Genomic DNA, 18,654 nt, shown 5'->3' on the forward strand with positions numbered 1-18,654 from the left:
AATAGAGGTCACGTAAAAAGGTCACATAATAGCGCAGCAAAAATGCGTCGAGAACGTCCCCAAGAAGATAAAAAATCGTCGCGGACGAGATTCGCGTCGAATCGTCTTCAATCATTGAATGATCGTCTAAAACGCTTCATCAGTTTCATTTATTCAATTCATTCTCCGGGCTTCTCAATCGCCGATATATAAAATGTCTTAACACAACAACCATGTTATTTTTTAACGAGGATACTGTACGCGTGGCGTGCGCTGCGTCGACGAAATTCCCATTGAAACACGGTGACGTAAAAAACTGTCCCAAGAACTCGGCTCGCGAACGAAGAGAATCGCTCGGAAACTTCCGCCGTTGAAAAAACGCGTTTCGCAGAAATTTCGTTCCGAGTTTTATGATCGCCATGATCGTTGTGTCAAGGTCGCGTTTCGATCTTCTCAGCAATTATTGGCTTACTCGCGCGAACGCAGCATCGACGGACAGCGAAGATTTTTCCGCGGTTCGAGCGGAATGGAAACGAGATGCGACTCGGATCAATTCGAGCTGTTGTTCTACAGGGTGAGTCACGTAATTCTGCAGGGTGGAACACGTGATTTAAGCGGAGATCGTTGCACGCGGTGCAATTTTGCAGCGGCGCGTAATTCGGGGCAACGCGAAGCGCTCTTCGCTCCCGCGCAACGACGAGCCCTTCGACGAACGCGAACCGATTCGCGTCGTGTTTGTACTCATTCGAACCGGAAGAATCTCAGCTATCCGCCGATACTGCGTTCGCGCGGCTGCGGCAATAATTACCGGAACGTAGCGGCGTTGATACGATCGCGAACCGTAAAACCATCTCGCGCGTTCGCGACGCGCGCGTCTCTTCTTTTCGCCGCGAAAATTCTTCGCCAGTCGCTCTTAATTGTACGCCGTCCGCACCCACGTTTTCCGCGGCGGCACGAAGATGTTATGCGCGTTCAGCATGTGCTGCCTGAGCTTGCCGTTTTGCGTGTACCTGGCCGGGCACAAGCTGCACGCGAAGTGCTTGTGTCCGCCGCACTCGAATCGCAAATGTTTCACCAGATTGTGCCTCATTTGATACGATCTGCCGCACCGATGGCAAGTGAACGCCTCCGTGCCCCTGGCCGCCCAACTGCCGGTCCCCGGCTCTGAAAAAATACAATAAGAACGTAACGTGAAGGTTGCATTGTGGCGATCGCCGACGCTTGGGTGTGCTCGGGCGCGCGCAGCTACAGGAAACGCCGCCGTGAACGCAGTTTCGTTACTATGAAGAATTAAAAAACAGGATCCAGGGATACTACATATAACATATACACACACATACACTTTATTCCGCGAGATTCGTTTCGCAACAATCGTTTTTTTTTTTTTTACATCCCGCGCAGAGGCCTGAATGCGCGGCTCGATGCTCTTCGTCATCCTCGCTCTCTCGCTCTCTTTTTCTTTGCACGCGCTAATGGTTACTCGATCAGCGCCGTTACTCTACGTTTTAACACAGCGAATATCATGAGGATTGTTACTAGAAGGAGAGAAATTGGTGTCGCGGTACCAGCGACGATGCTATCCGCGTGAAACGCGTCGTCGTCCGCGCGCCGTTCTCGACGCGCCGGTCGCGCGGCTTGTTGCCGCGATAATCGTCCAGAGAACTCGTCCATCGCCTGGTAAACCATGCGTCAGAGAACTCGAAAGAACTGTCAAATCTAGAATTTTCGCTGGGAGTGTACACAGGTCGTTCGGATCCGCAGAGGAACGCGCGGTCTCGAACACGCGATCGCGTCTCCTAATTTCCGTTCGCAAACAGCGTTCGCCTCGGAACGAAACAGAGCGGTCCGACGCGCAACAGCGACGACGGGCTTGCGTGTCGGAGCGATTATGGTACCGTGCAAGGTCGTTTAGGAACTAGAGATCGCGCGGACGCGTTCAAGTGAACGGCTTCTGTTCGTGGGCGCCGGCGAAGATGCGCTTCGGAATGGAGAATTTCGGCGGCAGATAGGTGTTGTGCTTTTGCAGCAGATGCCGTCGCAGCCCGATATTCTGAGTGTATCTGGCCGGGCAAATGTGGCACGTGAAGTTCCGTTGGCCGCCGCACTCGAATCTCATGTGGGTCTTCAGGTTCCGCTTCATCTTGTACGTCCGGCCGCACTGCGGGCACTCCAACGGCGACTCCTCCGGCGCTGTGTGACGGCCCCGCGACACCTGGCTCCTGTACACGTGGTTCTTCCTGAACCCTGAAAAATACAAACGGGATAATGCGTTAGAGAGACCAGAGAAAGCGGCGAGATCGCGACTCCGTGGACGACGAACGGGCGAAACGCCGTCCGGACGAAACGCTCTCCTGGAGCGCGGCTTCGGCGAGCCGACCAGCGCGGGTAACGTCGATCGAGAAACCTTTTTTTTCTCGAGCCGGAAGCTTCCGGGGACGACGAATTCGCCGACGGATCTTTCGGTTTTTTAGCTCGCAAACGCTGCGCTAACGACTCGCCATCGCTCGGCGAATCCTTTCGAGTTCGGAGGGTCTAAAAAGCGGCAAACCGTTCGCTCGAGCAACCATAAACGCTTCCGGCTAGTCGCTCCTACGGACAAGAAGTCGGTACATCGTGTGGATCAGCGGGGTGGTCTGCTTGATTACTCGATTTATTGCGTTCGAAGCGCGCCGCTTCTTCTTCAAGTGGTACAATGTTTTTACGGGGGCGCGCGAGCAAAGGCGTACTACGCCAATGGACGCGAGGGATCTCTCTTCTTTTTAGAATTGTTCAAGGTTGCTTGCTCAAGCCTGATCAGGCTTGGAAATATTGTGCAGCCTTGATTATTCGAGGGGGATTAGCCAGAATTCGACGATACCGGGACAACTTCTAAATGTACCATATACCTTGTGTTTCATGCAACATGTATATATATATATGTATATGTATGTATATATTACTACATATTCGAAAAATTTGCTCGAAGACCGGTCTGTCTACGGTTGATAGAATAATTTGTACACTCCGTAACGATATTGGTAACACATTGTTCAAAAGGAATCCACTAGCATAACCTGAGAGAAAGGGTATAGTCTACACGCTGTTCTTCCATTAGAGATAGCCTCGACACAAAACACGTGTTATTATTTATACATTTCAATCATATTCAAATCTGTTCCAACGATCCACAAATGACACACTGTTCACGATAAACATACCTAGTTACAATAACCAAAAGTGCACGGCGATGTCCAAGTAAATGCACAGATCGTCTGTTTGTCAATCATGGCCGCGGCGAGATGCTTTGCGCGGCGCGATCTCGGCTCGACGCGTTCTCTCCGGATCGTTTATTTTATCTTGTTTCTCGTGTTTTATAATCGTCTGTCCGCGCGAAGTAGTTATTTCACTGTGATCGTAGATCCGCGGAGCTTTGTACTCGAAGAAAACGGGGTGGGAAGAGATCGCGGGCCACGTTCGCGATGAACGCTGAACAAATATTCTATACAAGAAAAACAACCTGGATATCCTGCCCTTATATATATGTAGGCTATCTCGAAATTATGATGCTTCCGGTAAATGGGGGGTTCCTGAGGTTATTTGAAGCAACTTTTTCCTTTGCGAAAATGCGATCCGCGGCTTCGTTTGCGAGTTATCAACGGAAAACGGTGACCAATGAGAGGCGAGGTCGGCTGGCGCGAGGCGGCCGAGCCAAGCTCCGCTGATTGGCTCCACCGCGGCGTGCCGCCTCGCGCCAGCCGAGCTCGCCGATCATTGGTCACTATTTTTCGTCGATAACTCGTGAACGGCGCCTCGGAGAACATTTTCGTAAAGGAATAAGTTGCTTCAAATGATCCCAGGAACCCTTCATTAGCTGAAAGTACCATATTTTTGGGACATCCTGTATACCGGGTGGGGAATTTGAAACAAGACACCTAGATAACTCGCTTGTTTTTGACAATAGAGAAAAAAATGTCGAACAAAAGTTGTTCGATTTCGAGGAGCGCGTAATATAATGTCAATGATTTTTTTATAGTTGCAGCCGTAGGCTCTATCAGAACGCTTACAATAAATTAGACCGTCCCATTTAAAAAAACAAGCTTGACCTTCAGGTGTCCTCTACGCTCGCACCAATAAAAAATCTATCGACACCGTGTTTCGCGCCCCTTGAAATCGAGCAACTTTCGTCCGACACTTATTTCTCCGTTCTCAAAAACAAGCGAGCTATCGTCTCGTTAACGGCCCCGCCCCGTGTATATACACGCGGATCGCGGCGGCAAGTCGCGTCGCTGAAGAAAGTTAGTGCTTGCTCCGAATGTGCCGGTCGAGGTTGCCCTTCTGCGTGAACTTGAACTTGCAGATAGGACAGGAGAACTTCGGCTCGACGCCGCACTCGTAGTGCCTGTGTCTCCAGAGCGACGTGAACACCGCGTACTGTCGGTCGCAGTTCGGGCAGCCGTACTTCTTCTTCCTCTTCCTCTCCGGCGAGATCTCTTGGTCGATCCTCTCGACGGCCAACGGCGGCTGGCCGTCGCACTCGAACGCCCGGTGCCTGGTCAGCGAGGCCATCAGCGCGAAATTTCGGTCGCACGCGGTGCACACGTACTTTCGCGGCGTCCAACGGTGCACCTTGCCCACCCTGTCCCTCAAGGTCATCGAACGGAGGTGCCTGGTGTAAGCGGCGACCCGCGAAGTCGACGGTAGCGCCGGCACCGTCCAGTTCGCCGGGCTGTAGCCGGTGCCTGAAAAACGAGCAAACGAAAGAGAAGGGATTATAAATAGTGTCCGTCAGCCGTAATGATCCGCGGTAACATTCGGGGCAGCAATGATATCGGGCGCCGTCGATCTGCGAAACGAAGAAGCGAACAGAGAATTCTTGCGAGCGTTAAAATACACGGCATTCTTTATTTCCAACAAAAACAATCCAGATAGTCGCGTGTGTTACAACGTTCGTCATGTTGTTCGGGAAACATGTAGGGTGATGGGAGGGCTACTGGTTTCACCAGTAACGATCGCAACACGGGTTCTCGTAGAACCACGTGGAACTATGAAACGGCTACACTCTATTAGCTCAGCGAGGATCAGGTTCTGTACAACGACACGCATTAGCATTCGGGACGAATACGAGCCGGCCGAAAGCGTCTTTCTTTACAAGTTCTGCGTGAAGTCGTGGTAAGAGGCGAACATCGTTCCCTGGATGTCGCCGTGCACGTCCAGGACCTGCTGGGGACCGTACTGGGCGGCGTTCTGGTCGAGCAGGTGCTGGTGCCTGGCCAGGATGTGCTTCATCAGGCTGTTCTTGTACCTGGTACGGTGCGGGCAGAACGCGCACTTGAACTTCGGGTCGATCCCGCACTCGAAGTCGTGGTGCCTCTTCAGGTGGTGCTTGTGCTTGTACGTCTTGCCGCAGGTGCCGCACGTGTGCTTGAACACCGAGGCCAACGGGTACTGCTGCTCCGCTGAAACAGAGAACAGAGTGACCAAGTTAGCGAAGGGCGGGCCGCCGGGACGTTCTCGCATCCGGTACTCGGTTCTCGTGCGATTCGTGTCCTTGAAGAATCGAATGGGTTTTCTTGTTAATCGGTGCGGTGCGGAGCGGGGACGGTGAACGGGGGGGGGGGCTTAGTTGTTTCAGGGAATGAATTAACGTGGTACACAGAATCGAGATTTCGATACCGAACATGACAGATTTTTATTAAATCCGCGACAACTGGCCTCTAAAGTCAGGGATCGGAGAACGTAACCCGTTCATCGGTTCCGGTTCTCGGTCACCTATCTCTCACTCTCTCTCTCTCTCTCTCTCTCTCTCTCTCTCTCACTCTTTCTTTCTCTCTCTCTCTCTCTCTCTCTCTCTCTCTCTCTCTCTCTCTCTCTCTGACCCGACGTGGCTTCGGCGACCGGTCACCGGATCCCCAACGGTGACTCGGTTGAAGCTAAGTAAGAGCGAGTTGCAATCGAAAAGCTCCAGGACCGAGATTGCAACCGTAACCGCGATTCAGTTCGGTGCTCCATAACCGTTTGTAACCCACAAGGTGAACAGGCTGAACAGTTTTCTCTAATCGTTTCTTGGTGTCGTTCGATCGGAATTATATTTTGGATTTTAAACAATTTTAAACGACGCGGAGGCGATTTATTGTCGATAAGTAGAAATGTGTATTTTAGCCAATTATGGAGAGCAATAATGTAATGTAAAAAAAATGTATGTGTATAATAATAATCGGCGAAGAATGGCTTACGTCGGTGCTCAGAGCGCTCCGGAGCGCAACATTGGGCTCCGCCTCCCGACTACCGCCGCAGTGCCACGCCCCCGCGTTGCCTCAATCGGTGGGAAGCGAGGCGCTATGGTGGGGAGCCGTGGGCGGTGCTGCGAGGAGCGAGACGCTGTGGTGGGGAGCCGTGGGCGGTGCCGCGGAAGCGAGACGCTGCGGCGGTAGTCGAGAGACGGAGCTTAATATTGCGTCCCGAAGCGTTCCGAGCACTGCACTATATGTTTTAGCGGTTCGAATGCACGCTAATTCGACTGCACTATTCGTTATTCCCATTTCACTAGGTTGTTTCGAAAACATAAAGATTAGTCTAATAAAGACTAGCCTAAAAGATTAGTCTCATAAAGATCAGCGACTAATATCGTGTCCAACTGTTCAACGTCTTCTACTGATATGCTTCAGGAACGCGATATTATTCATCTTTATTCACTTATTATATCGTCGTAAAATTATCGTCATTATTACCCGAATTTTTTACAAGAATACGGACACGGAGCTGCGTCAGACATTATTTAAGAAAATGAATAAGACATCGATCCTTCCAAAGAAATTAAACGTCACGTGTGCCGCACATTTCTCTTGAAAAATGTTGGGTAACGTGAAGTTAGAACGAAAAGAAATAAACGTTGATAAGCGATAATAATGCTTACGGTAGAGTCTGTCTGTAACCGTGTCCGCGGTTATCGATTAGGGTCGCGTCTGTGACGCGACGGTGTTTCCGAAGAGCCGAAACCGATTCAACGCAGAATCCGTATCACATCATGTAACAGTATTTTGTAACATTATTTCAGATATTCGTAACTGCTCGCGAGACAGGAAATGTTATAAAACACTATAATACGAGATAAAACGGAATGAACGTTAACCTCTAAATCATTCTCACGACTGTTCCCGATGCTCGCACGTAACCCGCTCTTTCGCGACTGTAAGAACCGTTCCCTCAGGGTTACTACGGGTCAGAGAGCAACCTCCCCTAGAAAACCGGTTTCAGGGTTGGCCGTCGGGTTACACTCCCTGCTCTAAATCGCGGGATTCGCAAACATAGACGCTAGAATTACGCCGCAAACACTCGCACATTTGACTCCGATTATCGTACACGTTGAAGAAGCTGAAGCTGGGGCGGCTCCGGAGAACCGCCGGGGCCCCGCGGGGGCGTGGCTCGCGAGCGATTCCCGGGGCCCGGAATTTTCATTTTCGAACGAAGGTCTCGCTTTGCTGTTTTTTACCATTCGACAGAAGTAGTATGCGAGATACACCGAGAGCGAAGGAGAGAGTACCAGCGCGCTCTTGGCGCTCCGAAGCGATAACCGATCGATCGGCGGCGCGCGGAACACGATTCGAAAAATACCTTCCACGCCGTCGAAGACAATGAAAGAAAGTTCACGGGCTTCCGGTCGACATTGTGCCGCGGCGAGCATCGCGTTCGCCGCGACAAAACGTTCGAGACGCGCTCCTTTCGTTTCGACGAACCAATTTCATTGTTCCGCCAGCGTGGAATCGATTCCCGAAGCGCGTTACGCGCGTCACCGGACACCCGGTATATCGGCGCGTCGACCACTAATACACCAAAGACATTTATCAACGATTCAACGAGCAGTTCTCGATGGAAATGCGACGACACCCGATAGCGTCCACGCCGGCGGCTCGCGTCGCCGCAGCGCGCGATTCGCGGATCCGCTTTCGTCGCGAGAATCTCGTCGCCGCGCCGCCGGTGACGCCGTTAAGATAAAATGCAGCGTGCCGGTATCTTCGACCGCGTTCGCGTCGCGTCGACGAAGAAACCGTCGAACGGGCGTCGATCATTCGCTCCGCTTTTCAAGCGAAGCAAATTGTGATTAGCGATTTCTCCCTAACTCGCGCTAAAATCGCGCGCGAAAGCGGAGAATAATTTCGTAAGCGGATACGACTCGTCAGTGCGGAACGCCCCGCGCATGCGCCGCCCGGCCACACTGGCCAGGAGGCGTGGCGCTCGCGACCGTCGCGTCTCGCGCCGCTAATTCCGAGCCCGAGCGATCGCCTTCCGTCGCGAGCGACTCTGCCGTCTCGTTTCAGCGAGCAAATGTTCGCGAAATTTCTTAAACCGTTTACTAACCGAATTGCGCACACCGAACGACAAATACCCGGAATACCACGGCGAACAGCGACGACGCGGCTCTCTCTCCCTCTCTGTGTCCCGAGGCGTCGTCTGTTCGAGCGAGACGAAGACGAAGCTGACAAAGCAGACGAAGACGAAGAGACACGAGGACGAGGAGGATCGAGAGTTTTCGGATGGATAGGCGTTTACATCTGTCCATCTACGTCTAATCCGACACATCTAATTCCCGTTTGTTGCACGGGCCGCCGGGTCACGACGGGTTCACACTAAGGGATTCCGTGGCTGCCTGACCGGCGCCGTCCGCGGCGTGAAGCCCTGCCTGGCGTGCTTCATCATGTGCACTTGGAGATAGGACTTGTACGTTGCCCTGTACGGGCAGAACGCGCACTGGTGCATCGGTTGTTTCCCGCACTCGTTAATCACGTGCCTGCGCAGGTTCTTCATCTGATGGTAGCGCCGGTCGCAATTGTCGCACGCGAACCGTCCTTGGCCGCGGGACCTTCGCCGATCCTCGGTCACGCCGCCGCTCATGAAGAATCGCATTTTCGCGTACTCTGCAATCAAGAAAGAAGAGGGTGCCTCGGTTAGTACGGGGCCAACGCGGGAACGTCGAGCCTCCGGCCATTTTGTCGCGCGGAAAGATTCGTCTGGCCGACCGACTTCTTTTTTTTTTAGGTTAACGCGCTCTCTACAGAGGGCAGACAGCTGCCTTTAACCCTTCCGATACCGACCTTGGCCGCCGTCCGCGGGCGGAGGATGCCAGCGCCGTGAAGGCGCGATTCCGGGAACTCGGAATTGTCGGCGCGGGACTCGAGGGCGTGGCCTCGCGGTGCGGAGCTCGTGAGACCATGCCTCCCGGCTCCCAACGCACGTCTCGCTCGCTCGTGACCGCCCAAGTGGCGGGGAGCGGGACGCCCGAGGGCAGTCGTAAGGCGTGGCCTCGCGATTCCTGCGTCGCGCAACGGCAGTGAGGAGGCGTGGCCTCGCGCAGGGAGTCAGAGCATAGCGGCGCGGGGCGTCCACCGAGTGGACACTGTAATTCTGAGCTACGATGGCGTCGCGATGCAGAGTCTCTGTCCGATCCTAGCTCAGAATGGCAGCGTTCTCCTCCGAGACGCCCCGCGTCGCTATGCGGAACGCCCCGCGCGGCCACACTGATCAGGAGGCGTGGCCCTCGCGACCGTCGCGTCTCGCGCCGCTAATTCCGAGCCCCGCGCCAAGGCAACACTACGCCTTGTCCCCTCTAAATAACACCGAGATGCCTCGATGTAACTGTATCATCTCTCGCCTAAATATGTTGCCCCGGCGGAATCGCGCCTCGAGACTCGTTTCAAGGATGCTGTTCGACCACGAGGAAGGAGAGGAGGAGTCGTAGCCACCGAGAAACGACCTCCAGTCGTTTCCTGGTCGCTTCGCGTTGGATCGCGCGCACAGCGGACGCGTTCTGCAGGTTCTTACGGCCCTGGCGCCCCGGTCGGCGCCCACGTGTGTGTATATGGTCTGTCCGCGAAGCGGGTGTCCCAGGCGCGGACGACGTTTCCCCGCGGTGGCGTGGCCGGTAAGGAAAGGGTTAAAGGAGAGCAGAGCCGCTTGCGGGCGGGGGAGAGAGGGGGGACGCGGCGCGGCCCCCTGTCGCATGCACACGCCACGGATATACAGACATTGACGATGGAGCGGGAAGAACGACTTGTACATGAAATATTATGACAGCGAGCGCTGGGATGCAGTCACGATTACAATGTGTATGTGGAACAACAATTGATGTGAGAAACCCCCTGTCGCCGGGGGTTGGACGGTGCGGTAGGTTAACAGTAGTACAACTGCCCGAGCTCCGCCGCTCTGAGGCGTCGGATCGGTTATATTTCTTTGTTTTTGTTTGTTTTTGTTTTCGTTTTCTTTCGTTGCGACAAATACTGTACATCGAGCTATAGCGGGGCGTGTTTTGGAGTGGGGGAGAGGGAAGGGGGCTGACCGTTTCTCTCGGCGGCCGTTCGATGAGGGCGCGCGTACGACGACGCTGCTCAAACGGCGACCTGTTACGGATAAGGGAGACTCGGGTGAATGTTCATCACGTGCTTCGACATGCTGGCCCTATACTTGCTGCGATGGTCACAGTACGGGCACTTGTGGCCCGGCGGCTTGCCGCACTCGACCACGAGGTGACGTCTCAGCGATGTCTTCGCTTTGTAGCATCTGCCGCAACGGGGACACCGGTATATCTCCGTTAACGGCGTCTTCGCCCATTGGTTCATGATCCGTTGACACGTGGCCGACGGCGCGAACCTCACTGAAATCGATATCGATCGGTTAGCGGATCGACGATATTTCGACGGGGTGGGGAATGGGGATGAGGTGAGGGGGCGTGTACAGCTGACATTCAGAACGCGCGGCTTTCTATTCGCTAACGTCTCGCGGCCAGCGAGTCTGCGAGTGTTTCGATTCGCTTGTGGTGCCTGTTACTGTGGGCTGACCGATTACTGTGCCCTTCGCTCGCTTTCGGGCGTGATTAATATATTTATGTGTCCTGATATATATATCTTAATATATTTATATATATTACATGTTAATATATATTATAATATGATAATATTGTATATTAATATATATTATAATATTATAGTAATGTATATTAACATATATTATAATATTATCTATTAATATATATTAATATATTATTATATTTATATAATAATAATATATATATATATATATATATATATATATATATATATATGATATATAAGCTAATATATTATTATATATTATTATATTTCAATATAATTATAAATTAGTATATAGTAATATATTAAGATATTTCAATATAATTATATATTAGTATATATTAATATATTTCAATATATTTATATATTAATATATTTCAATACAATTATACATTAATATATATTAATATGTTGAAATACATTTATTAATATATTTAATATATTTTTAGATACTTATGACCGGAAATATAATCGAAAGCACATTGGTCAACCCACGATAATCGCAGCTCCGTTGCTCCGACGTTGCGAGTTGTACGGTTGCTAAAAAAGATTAGCGTCGCTGAAAAAGAAACCGCACTCTCGACCGGAAACTCTTTTCTCAGGAAAACGGAGACTTACGTGTACGATACGGTCTCTTGATCGCGATTATATCGTGTCGGGGAGGGGGTTGTTGCTCGTGGTTTCTGAAATACAGAACAACTTGGTTAGAGAACAACTGGTTGCGATCAGCTGACGCGCGTGGCCGACGATCACGGAATCGTCGTTCGTAAACGGAAGCTTCGTTCGTTCTGCTTTTGCAAGCGCGCCGTGACTGGGGAAATCTCCGTTTCTTTCTTTTTTCCCCCTCGTAACCGACCGGAAGATACAAGCATTTCTTGACACGAAAGTAACCGCCATAATCTCTCGGAAGTGTGTGATCGTCGATCCCGAGCTAGTTGTAAGGATCTAGTTGGCTTTCCTTCGCTGAAGAAAAGTCTGCGTCTGAATGATCGTTTTGTTTATTTTATTAAACAGATATTATAATACGTTGATTCGTGTTCGGTCAGCCTGGAAAAGCTTCGAGTATGGTCGACGACGGTGCGACAAAGGAAAGAGGCCTAAAACCGGCGAAATCAGGTCGATTAAATGTTATGTATTATTATCGTGTGACCGAGTCTCTTTCCGTTCATTTCGCACTTGCGGTGATTTATTGTCGGTGGTTGTTTACCGAGGGGGGTTGAGGGGTGTGGTGGGTGGGATGAAACAGATAAAAACGGGAATGGCGTACGGTGTTTGTTCCGATGAGCATAGAAATTCAACGGTGGAAGACTTCTCTATTACTCGTCACGGGCTATGTTCTCCGGTCGTTGATCAAATCGGCTCGTTTTCTGCATAATCGGGTACGGAAATCAGGTAACGTAGTTAATACTTGCGTGGAATCGAGGGTACGCCGGGTCTCGGCCTGGCTCGAGCCCGACCCGTGTCCTCGATCCGCTCGATAAAAACTTAAGTCCTAGTGCGCACGAGTTTCCTTGTGTGACAGAGGCTACGTACACATGTCTCTCTAAGTATACACATCGTGATCTAAATGGGTGGTTCGCGGCTCGCTTCTACGGCGGGCGAACTTCTCGCGGTTACAATACTTCGCTGGTGTGTGCGTAATGCGCGCGCGCGCGGGGCGAAAGAAACGTTCACGGCGCCGCGAAATCCGAGAATTTACAATACGCGCGATATATGTCGCCTTCTAAACGCGCGAAACAATGAGAAGAAGACAAGCGTTTCAGCGTTTACACTTCGAAAACCATAGAAACAGAACCGATCCCTAGATACAATGCGTCGCCTGCATTATATTCCAACGTGTTGTAAAAATATATATTTATATATATGTATGTATGTATGTATATGCACATACAGAGTATCCCAAAATTATCGTACTTCCGGCAAATGGATTCCGGGGATGATTCTAAGCAACTTTTCCCTTTATAGAAATTCATTCCGACGCGTCGTTTACGAGTTATCGACGAAAAACGCTGGCGAGTCGTCGAGCGAGCGCGTCAACGCCACGCCCTCGCGCCTGATACCGCATCGCGCAAGCCGGCTGGCGCAGCGCGAGGGCGTGGCGCGGGCCACGCGCGATGGCTCAATTGGTCCAGCGTTTTCCGTCGATAACTCGCGAACGGTGGCTCGTATAGAGTTTCTGTAAAGAAAAAAGTTGCTCGAAATCGTCCGAGGAACCCGCCGTTTCCGGCTCGCGGGTCACTTTCGGGACACCCTGTATCACCGTATCGATCAGACGTCGCGTATCGATCGTTCTTTGCGTTCCGCTATTCCGCGGGCCTATCCCGCGGCGACTCTACGAAAGCTCCTCTATAAAACGAAAAAGAAAAAATGGCGTTTAATCGTTAGATCGTCGTCAGTCCCCGGCGGGTAAGTAGTCTAGTTCCCCGCGTCCATAGACGAGGACAGTTTGTTCCCGTTCGGCATCGCGTAGAACTCGCTGAGCAGCTTCATGTGCCTGCCGTTCAGGTGGGTGTTCAGGCTGGACTTGTGCTTGGTCCTGTACGGGCACAACGGGCAATGGAACTTCGGCTCGACGCCGCACTCGTGCTTCAGGTGCCTGGCCAGGCTCGAGTAGTAATTGTACACCTTGCCGCAGTTCTTGCACGGATAGGTGATCCGCTGGCAGTTCAGAAATCCTCCCGCGGGCCTCGCTTCTGGAACACAGAGAAGCCAGAAGGAGCGGCGATTAGAGACGATCGGCAGACCAATCGGGAGGCCCACTTCGACGCGGGACCCGGCTACGTCGCCGTCGCGACGATTTCCCGCCGATATTAACCCTTTCGTTGCGAGCGCAGAATACGAACTCTTCGACGAGCTTTCGGTGAAAGCTCGACGGGCGCACTCTTTTCGGCGCGGTGCTCCGCGCGGTGGCCGGAGCGTACTGCCGCAACGAAAGGGTTAATCGAGGCGGTCGATTCTTTAGCCTCGGCCCGACAGCTTCGCTGGCCGAGTCCGCGAGAATCGGCGCGATCCTTTCGCGCTCGCTGTCGCCTCGAGCTCGGTCAGCAAAGCTGAAGAGAGCGAACGGCGCTTTTTCGGACGGACTCACATTTCGGGAAAAGGAACGCGTGGTCACGGTTTGGTTTCGAAGACAAGGACAGTCCGGGATTCTCGCTAAAAGGAAAACCATGCAGAGAATCGCGAGAACGTTGATCCACGCTTGATCGCCTTTCTAGATCCCTGGGAACACCTCTCGCCTCCTCCGATCGGTGCACGAGAACCACCGAGTCTTTACTCTCGCAGTAACAATTGCAACCTCGGATATATTTGCGTGGGTGTTGTCGTCGTAGCTTTATTTACAATCATCTTACACGCGCGCTCTCACGACTGAACCGGACAATCGTCTGAACAATATCACAGATGCGTTCGAAATGCTCGAAGTTATCGTCGTCGGGGAGGGGGACGAGGCCCCTCTCAGTCGATCGTGTACGAGCCGAGACCCTTCTGCGACAGTTTCTCCATGAGAACCGGGATCCCTTGCTTGCTGTACCGATGAAGAACGGACTTGGATATGCGGAAGATGGTCGCCGCCTTCCTCAGCGACAGCCCGTTCGCGACCGCCTCGACGGCCCTGCGGACGTGCTCCAGCTCGCACTTCTCGTATCTTCTCCTGAAAGACCTCGATCCTCCGTCCAGGCAGTACGGTCCTGCAACAGGAGTTCCTCGTTATTATCGTCGGGCGCGTGGTCGCGCGACGGAGCTCCCCACTTGGTGAAATTGGTAAACGAAAACGCGACAGAGACGCGTCGCCGAGAGAGCAAGCGGCGCGGGACACGACGCTTCGGGCTCGTTTCGGGTCTCGCGCCGGGGGCCGAAGAAAACAGGAAGGAATAGCTAGAAACGATCGTATATATTGTTACACCGTTGGACGAATAACAACAGAGAGCGTCGATCGAGCGGTCCGAGCGAGCAACCCGGATTCGGAAACGATTCTTCTCGCGAGCGTCGTCGCGGTTTCCATCGTCGGGGATCCGGAGTCAGCAGCGGGGGGGATGGATTTCGTCGTCCTAAACGCCCGCGTGGATCCTCTTCATGTGGCACTTGAGGTTCCACTTCCGGTTGGTCCTGTAATGACAGTACGGACAGCACTCGGCCTTCTTTTGCCAGCAGAACGTCCTCACGTGCTCGACCAGGTGGTGCTTCCAGCGATAAGATTTCGAGCACCTGTCGCACGTGTATCTTCCCGCGCCGGGCGCAGCGCCTTTCTCGAACAGGCCCAACGGGTCCCGTTCGCCGGCGAAGTAAGCCTCGTCGTATCTATCCGGCCGGAACTCCGCCGGCTCGGCCGCCGCGTACGGGTCGAATACCTGATAATCCTCCCAAACGATCAGTTCACCTGAAACACAAGGTCACGAGACACGTCATTGGCCTGGCGGCTCGGGACACGGGGCCTAGCCACCATGAAGGACGCAACGAGAACGAGGATTTAACGGAGGGATCGTTTTATTGTCGGATCGCGAAGGTCGTCGAGGATCGACGGGGAACTGTGGTTCGTCGGTTCGTTGATCGAGACGACGACGACGACGACGGACGTGTCACAACGTGTTTATTTCTGCGAGATAGAAGTCTGTACAAAAACAGAGGGGTCGGCGCCGAACAGTTCGGGACCTATTCGGTCCGTGATGGGCCCGGCTGGCCTTGGTCCGTCACGTCGGGTCTCGCGGAAGCTTAGGTTCTAGCGATTCGATCTCGAGGATCCCGACGACGACGACGACGACTCGATTTTACAGTAACGTCTTCCTAATAATCCTAATTAGAGAGACATTACTGTATTTCGTGCTAGAAAAATCGTTCTACAGTAATGTCTCCCTAATTGACGCACGGATTGACTCTCGGATTGACGGACAATTTGGAAAGAGGAGACACGATTATTCGAGCCTTGCAGCTCGTTTTTATAGTCGTCGACAATTCGTAACTATAAAAAGAAACCGCGAGGCTCGATTAATCGTATCTCCTCTTCCCGAATTGTCCGTCAATCCGAGCATCAATTAGAGAGACATTACTGTTACCTAGTGGAAAGGCGATCGGCGATCGTTCGTCGGCGATCATTTAACCGGCTTTATTGTTCGCGTCGCTATAATGCATCCGCGTAACGTGCTTCTTCAGGTTCGATTTCTTGTAGGTGCGAAACGCGCAGAACGGACAGCACTGTTGCTTGTCCTTGCCGCAGAATATCTTCTGGTGCTCGACCAGATGTCCCTTCCTCTTGTAAGTCTTTAAGCACCTGAAGCAGGAATACTTGTACTCGCGGCGTTTCTCCGCCGGCCACGCGTCGTCGACCGTGCCACTCTTCGTGATTTGCTCGAGATCCTCCTCGTCTTCCTCCTCCTCCTCGTCCTCGAAGTAGTCGCCCGTGTACCGGCTTCTCCGCGCCTCGGCGTCCGCCTCTTCGTTCCTGACGCCGTGAAACGGGTCCAACGGCAACCGCATCCGGCTGTCCGGCACCGTGGGGCCGGCGGTCTCGTAGAAATGAAACGTGTCTGAAACAAACGATCGAGAGCCAATTAGTTTGGGCGGCGTAACGACCGCGGGGTTCCTTCCCGTAAACGGTCCAGGACGGAACGGAGAACGGAACGAAATGAAAGGCGGTGATGAGAGAGAGACTGTTTCGCGAAGAATTCGATCAGCTGCTCGGATATATGTACACAGGTATTTTTATTTAAAAAGCAATCGGCTGCCGAACATCGTTGGACAGGGACACTTAATCGCCGCGCAGTATTATTATTATTAGTTCCTCGATCTCGATCGATCTACGGATCCGTCGAATCGGTTCGACGGCGACAGACTAGACCATCGTGCTGCATCGCGACGCAAAGCGACACGCGCGTTTGCCTCGTTCTAACGTTAACAACAAGTACGATTCCCCTTGGATTCCCCCCCTCCCCCACTGCCCCGACAATTATAATGAATTAGCGATGAAACGATTCTCTGACGATCGCTGCGCGACTAAATCGCGGCGATCCACGGATCGGCGAGAGAGCCCTTAAATTTCCAGAATTCCAGAAGCGCGTTGAACAATGCGATTTTCTTTGAAATTTTCCCGGCTATAACTGTTATAAATATTTGTGAATTATTTACAATCGATAATAAACGTATCTACATGTTGAAGGAACGTGTCAGCGGCGAACTGATCTCTTTTTCTTTCTTTCTTTCTTTTCTTATTTTTCGAGTGAAAATCACACCTTCGTCGGATCTGGTCGAGCGATCGGATCACCGATCCGTGGATCATCGCGCGTGCGGAAATCGATCCGCCGCCACGATCGATCGCGGCGAGTACTAAATCTCGTAATTACAACTATTATATTACGGTGTCTAAAAACTGTGGATTACTTATTGTTGTAGTCTCGAACAATTTCTATAGGAAAAGAGACTGCGAACGCATGCTTAATCGATAGATACTCTACCATACAACCACTTCGATATCAAACAGGTAGGAAAAACCGGCTGTGTGTTCTAGCGTTTAAAATGGGACTACGATTTGAGTTTCCGTTTTCGACAACGGACGGTGAAAACGTTCGTACGCGCGGTCATAAAACGTGCAAAAGTACGCGCTGTCCGATTTAAAAAAGAACGCGCTCGAAAACGTAGAAAATAGTCGTCGTTTCTAAACAACGAATCACCGATCCTAAAGGGAAAGGACGAAGTTAACCATTGACTTGGGAACATAAGTTTACCCTTAAATGGCGTATATATCGAGGAATCGAATCATTATTATTACTATTATTATTATTATTACTATTATTATTATTACTATTATTATTGTTATTATTACTATTATTATTATTATTGTTATTATTATTATTATTATTATTCTTGTCCCCTCGCGGATATCTCGGGCCACTTTATCGATCGCTCTCCCTCTCTCTCTCTCTCTCTCTCTCTCTCTCTCTCTCTCTCTCTCTCTCTCTCTCTCTCCTCGATTACGAGTCTAACGCATATAAAACGAAAGAAACTTATTCGGATATGTTAAAGTACCATTTAACAGTTAATTCACAACACACAGCGTTATCAAAGTTCTCTGAAAACGGCGCGATCCGCCCCCCCCCCCATCTCTTCGTTCTCCAACGATATACAGTAATGTCTCCCTAATTGACGCTCAGAGTGTCTCCCAAAATGGACAATTTAGGAAGAGAAGATACGATTGTTCGAGCCTTATTTCTCGCTTTTATAGTTGTTCACAATCGATAACCATAAAAACGCGAGCCACGAGGCTCGAACAATCGTATCCCTTCTTCCAAAATTGTCCATTTTCGTGGACAATCTGAGCGTCAATTAGAGAGACATTACTGTAAAAAAGAATGACACGCGCCGCGCGACACGAGCTCCGAAACCTTGCGGATCGAGGATCGATCCCCTTTATCACGCGTTACGAAAGAAACAGCCTTCGGACTAGATTCGGTTCAGTTTTATTAAGTGTGATTACGCGATTACTTTCTCTCCATCGATTCGCGATGCTTCGCCTAGCAAACGATGCTTCTCCCAGCGTTGCACACGCATTATACAAGATGTCCCGAAAATGTCTCGCAATCCGGAATTGGGAAGTTCCTGGAGTAATTTGAAGCAACTTTTTCCTTTGCGAAAATTTTCTCCGAGGCTTCGTTTACGAGTTATCAACGAAAAACTGTGACCAATCAGAGCGCTAGAGCGGCCGGCGTTCCGCCCTCACGGCCAATGCCGCGTCGCGCCGGCTGTCTGACGCAGCGGCAGTGACCGCGAGGGCGGGGCGTCAGTCGTCCGCGATCTCTCGTCAGCGTTTTTCGTTAATAACTCATAAACGAAGCCGCGGATTGCATTTTCG

At 51.5% G+C, this 18,654-nt stretch overlaps 2 protein-coding genes across 3 annotated transcripts; both read right to left on the minus strand.

The window, feature by feature from the left end:
* Positions 1-130: 130 nt before the first annotated feature.
* LOC117224672 (uncharacterized) lies at positions 131-8,874 on the minus strand. 2 transcript variants are annotated; one of them, XM_076526937.1, is made up of 2 exons: positions 8,744-8,874; positions 131-5,414 (listed from the first exon to the last, which is right to left on the minus strand). In XM_076526937.1, exon 2 carries the CDS (start codon positions 4,609-4,611, stop codon positions 4,255-4,257), a length of 357 nt encoding a protein of 118 aa, XP_076383052.1. In that variant the 5' UTR covers positions 4,612-5,414; positions 8,744-8,874; the 3' UTR covers positions 131-4,254. The 2 variants fall into 2 exon arrangements, with proteins under 2 accessions (XP_076383052.1, XP_076383051.1); XM_076526936.1 differs by having other exon boundaries at positions 4,841-5,414; positions 8,744-8,868.
* LOC117224479 (longitudinals lacking protein, isoforms F/I/K/T) lies at positions 5,623-16,354 on the minus strand. The gene is made up of 3 exons (XM_033477451.2): positions 15,866-16,354; positions 11,436-15,192; positions 5,623-10,603 (listed from the first exon to the last, which is right to left on the minus strand). Exons 1-2 carry the CDS (start codon positions 15,903-15,905, stop codon positions 14,864-14,866), a joined length of 369 nt encoding a protein of 122 aa, XP_033333342.1. The 5' UTR covers positions 15,906-16,354; the 3' UTR covers positions 5,623-10,603; positions 11,436-14,863.
* Positions 16,355-18,654: the final 2,300 nt, after the last annotated feature.

Source organism: Megalopta genalis, chromosome 16 (assembly GCF_051020955.1).
Source record: "Megalopta genalis isolate 19385.01 chromosome 16, iyMegGena1_principal, whole genome shotgun sequence".
Classification (NCBI taxonomy): Eukaryota; Metazoa; Arthropoda; class Insecta; order Hymenoptera; family Halictidae; genus Megalopta; species Megalopta genalis.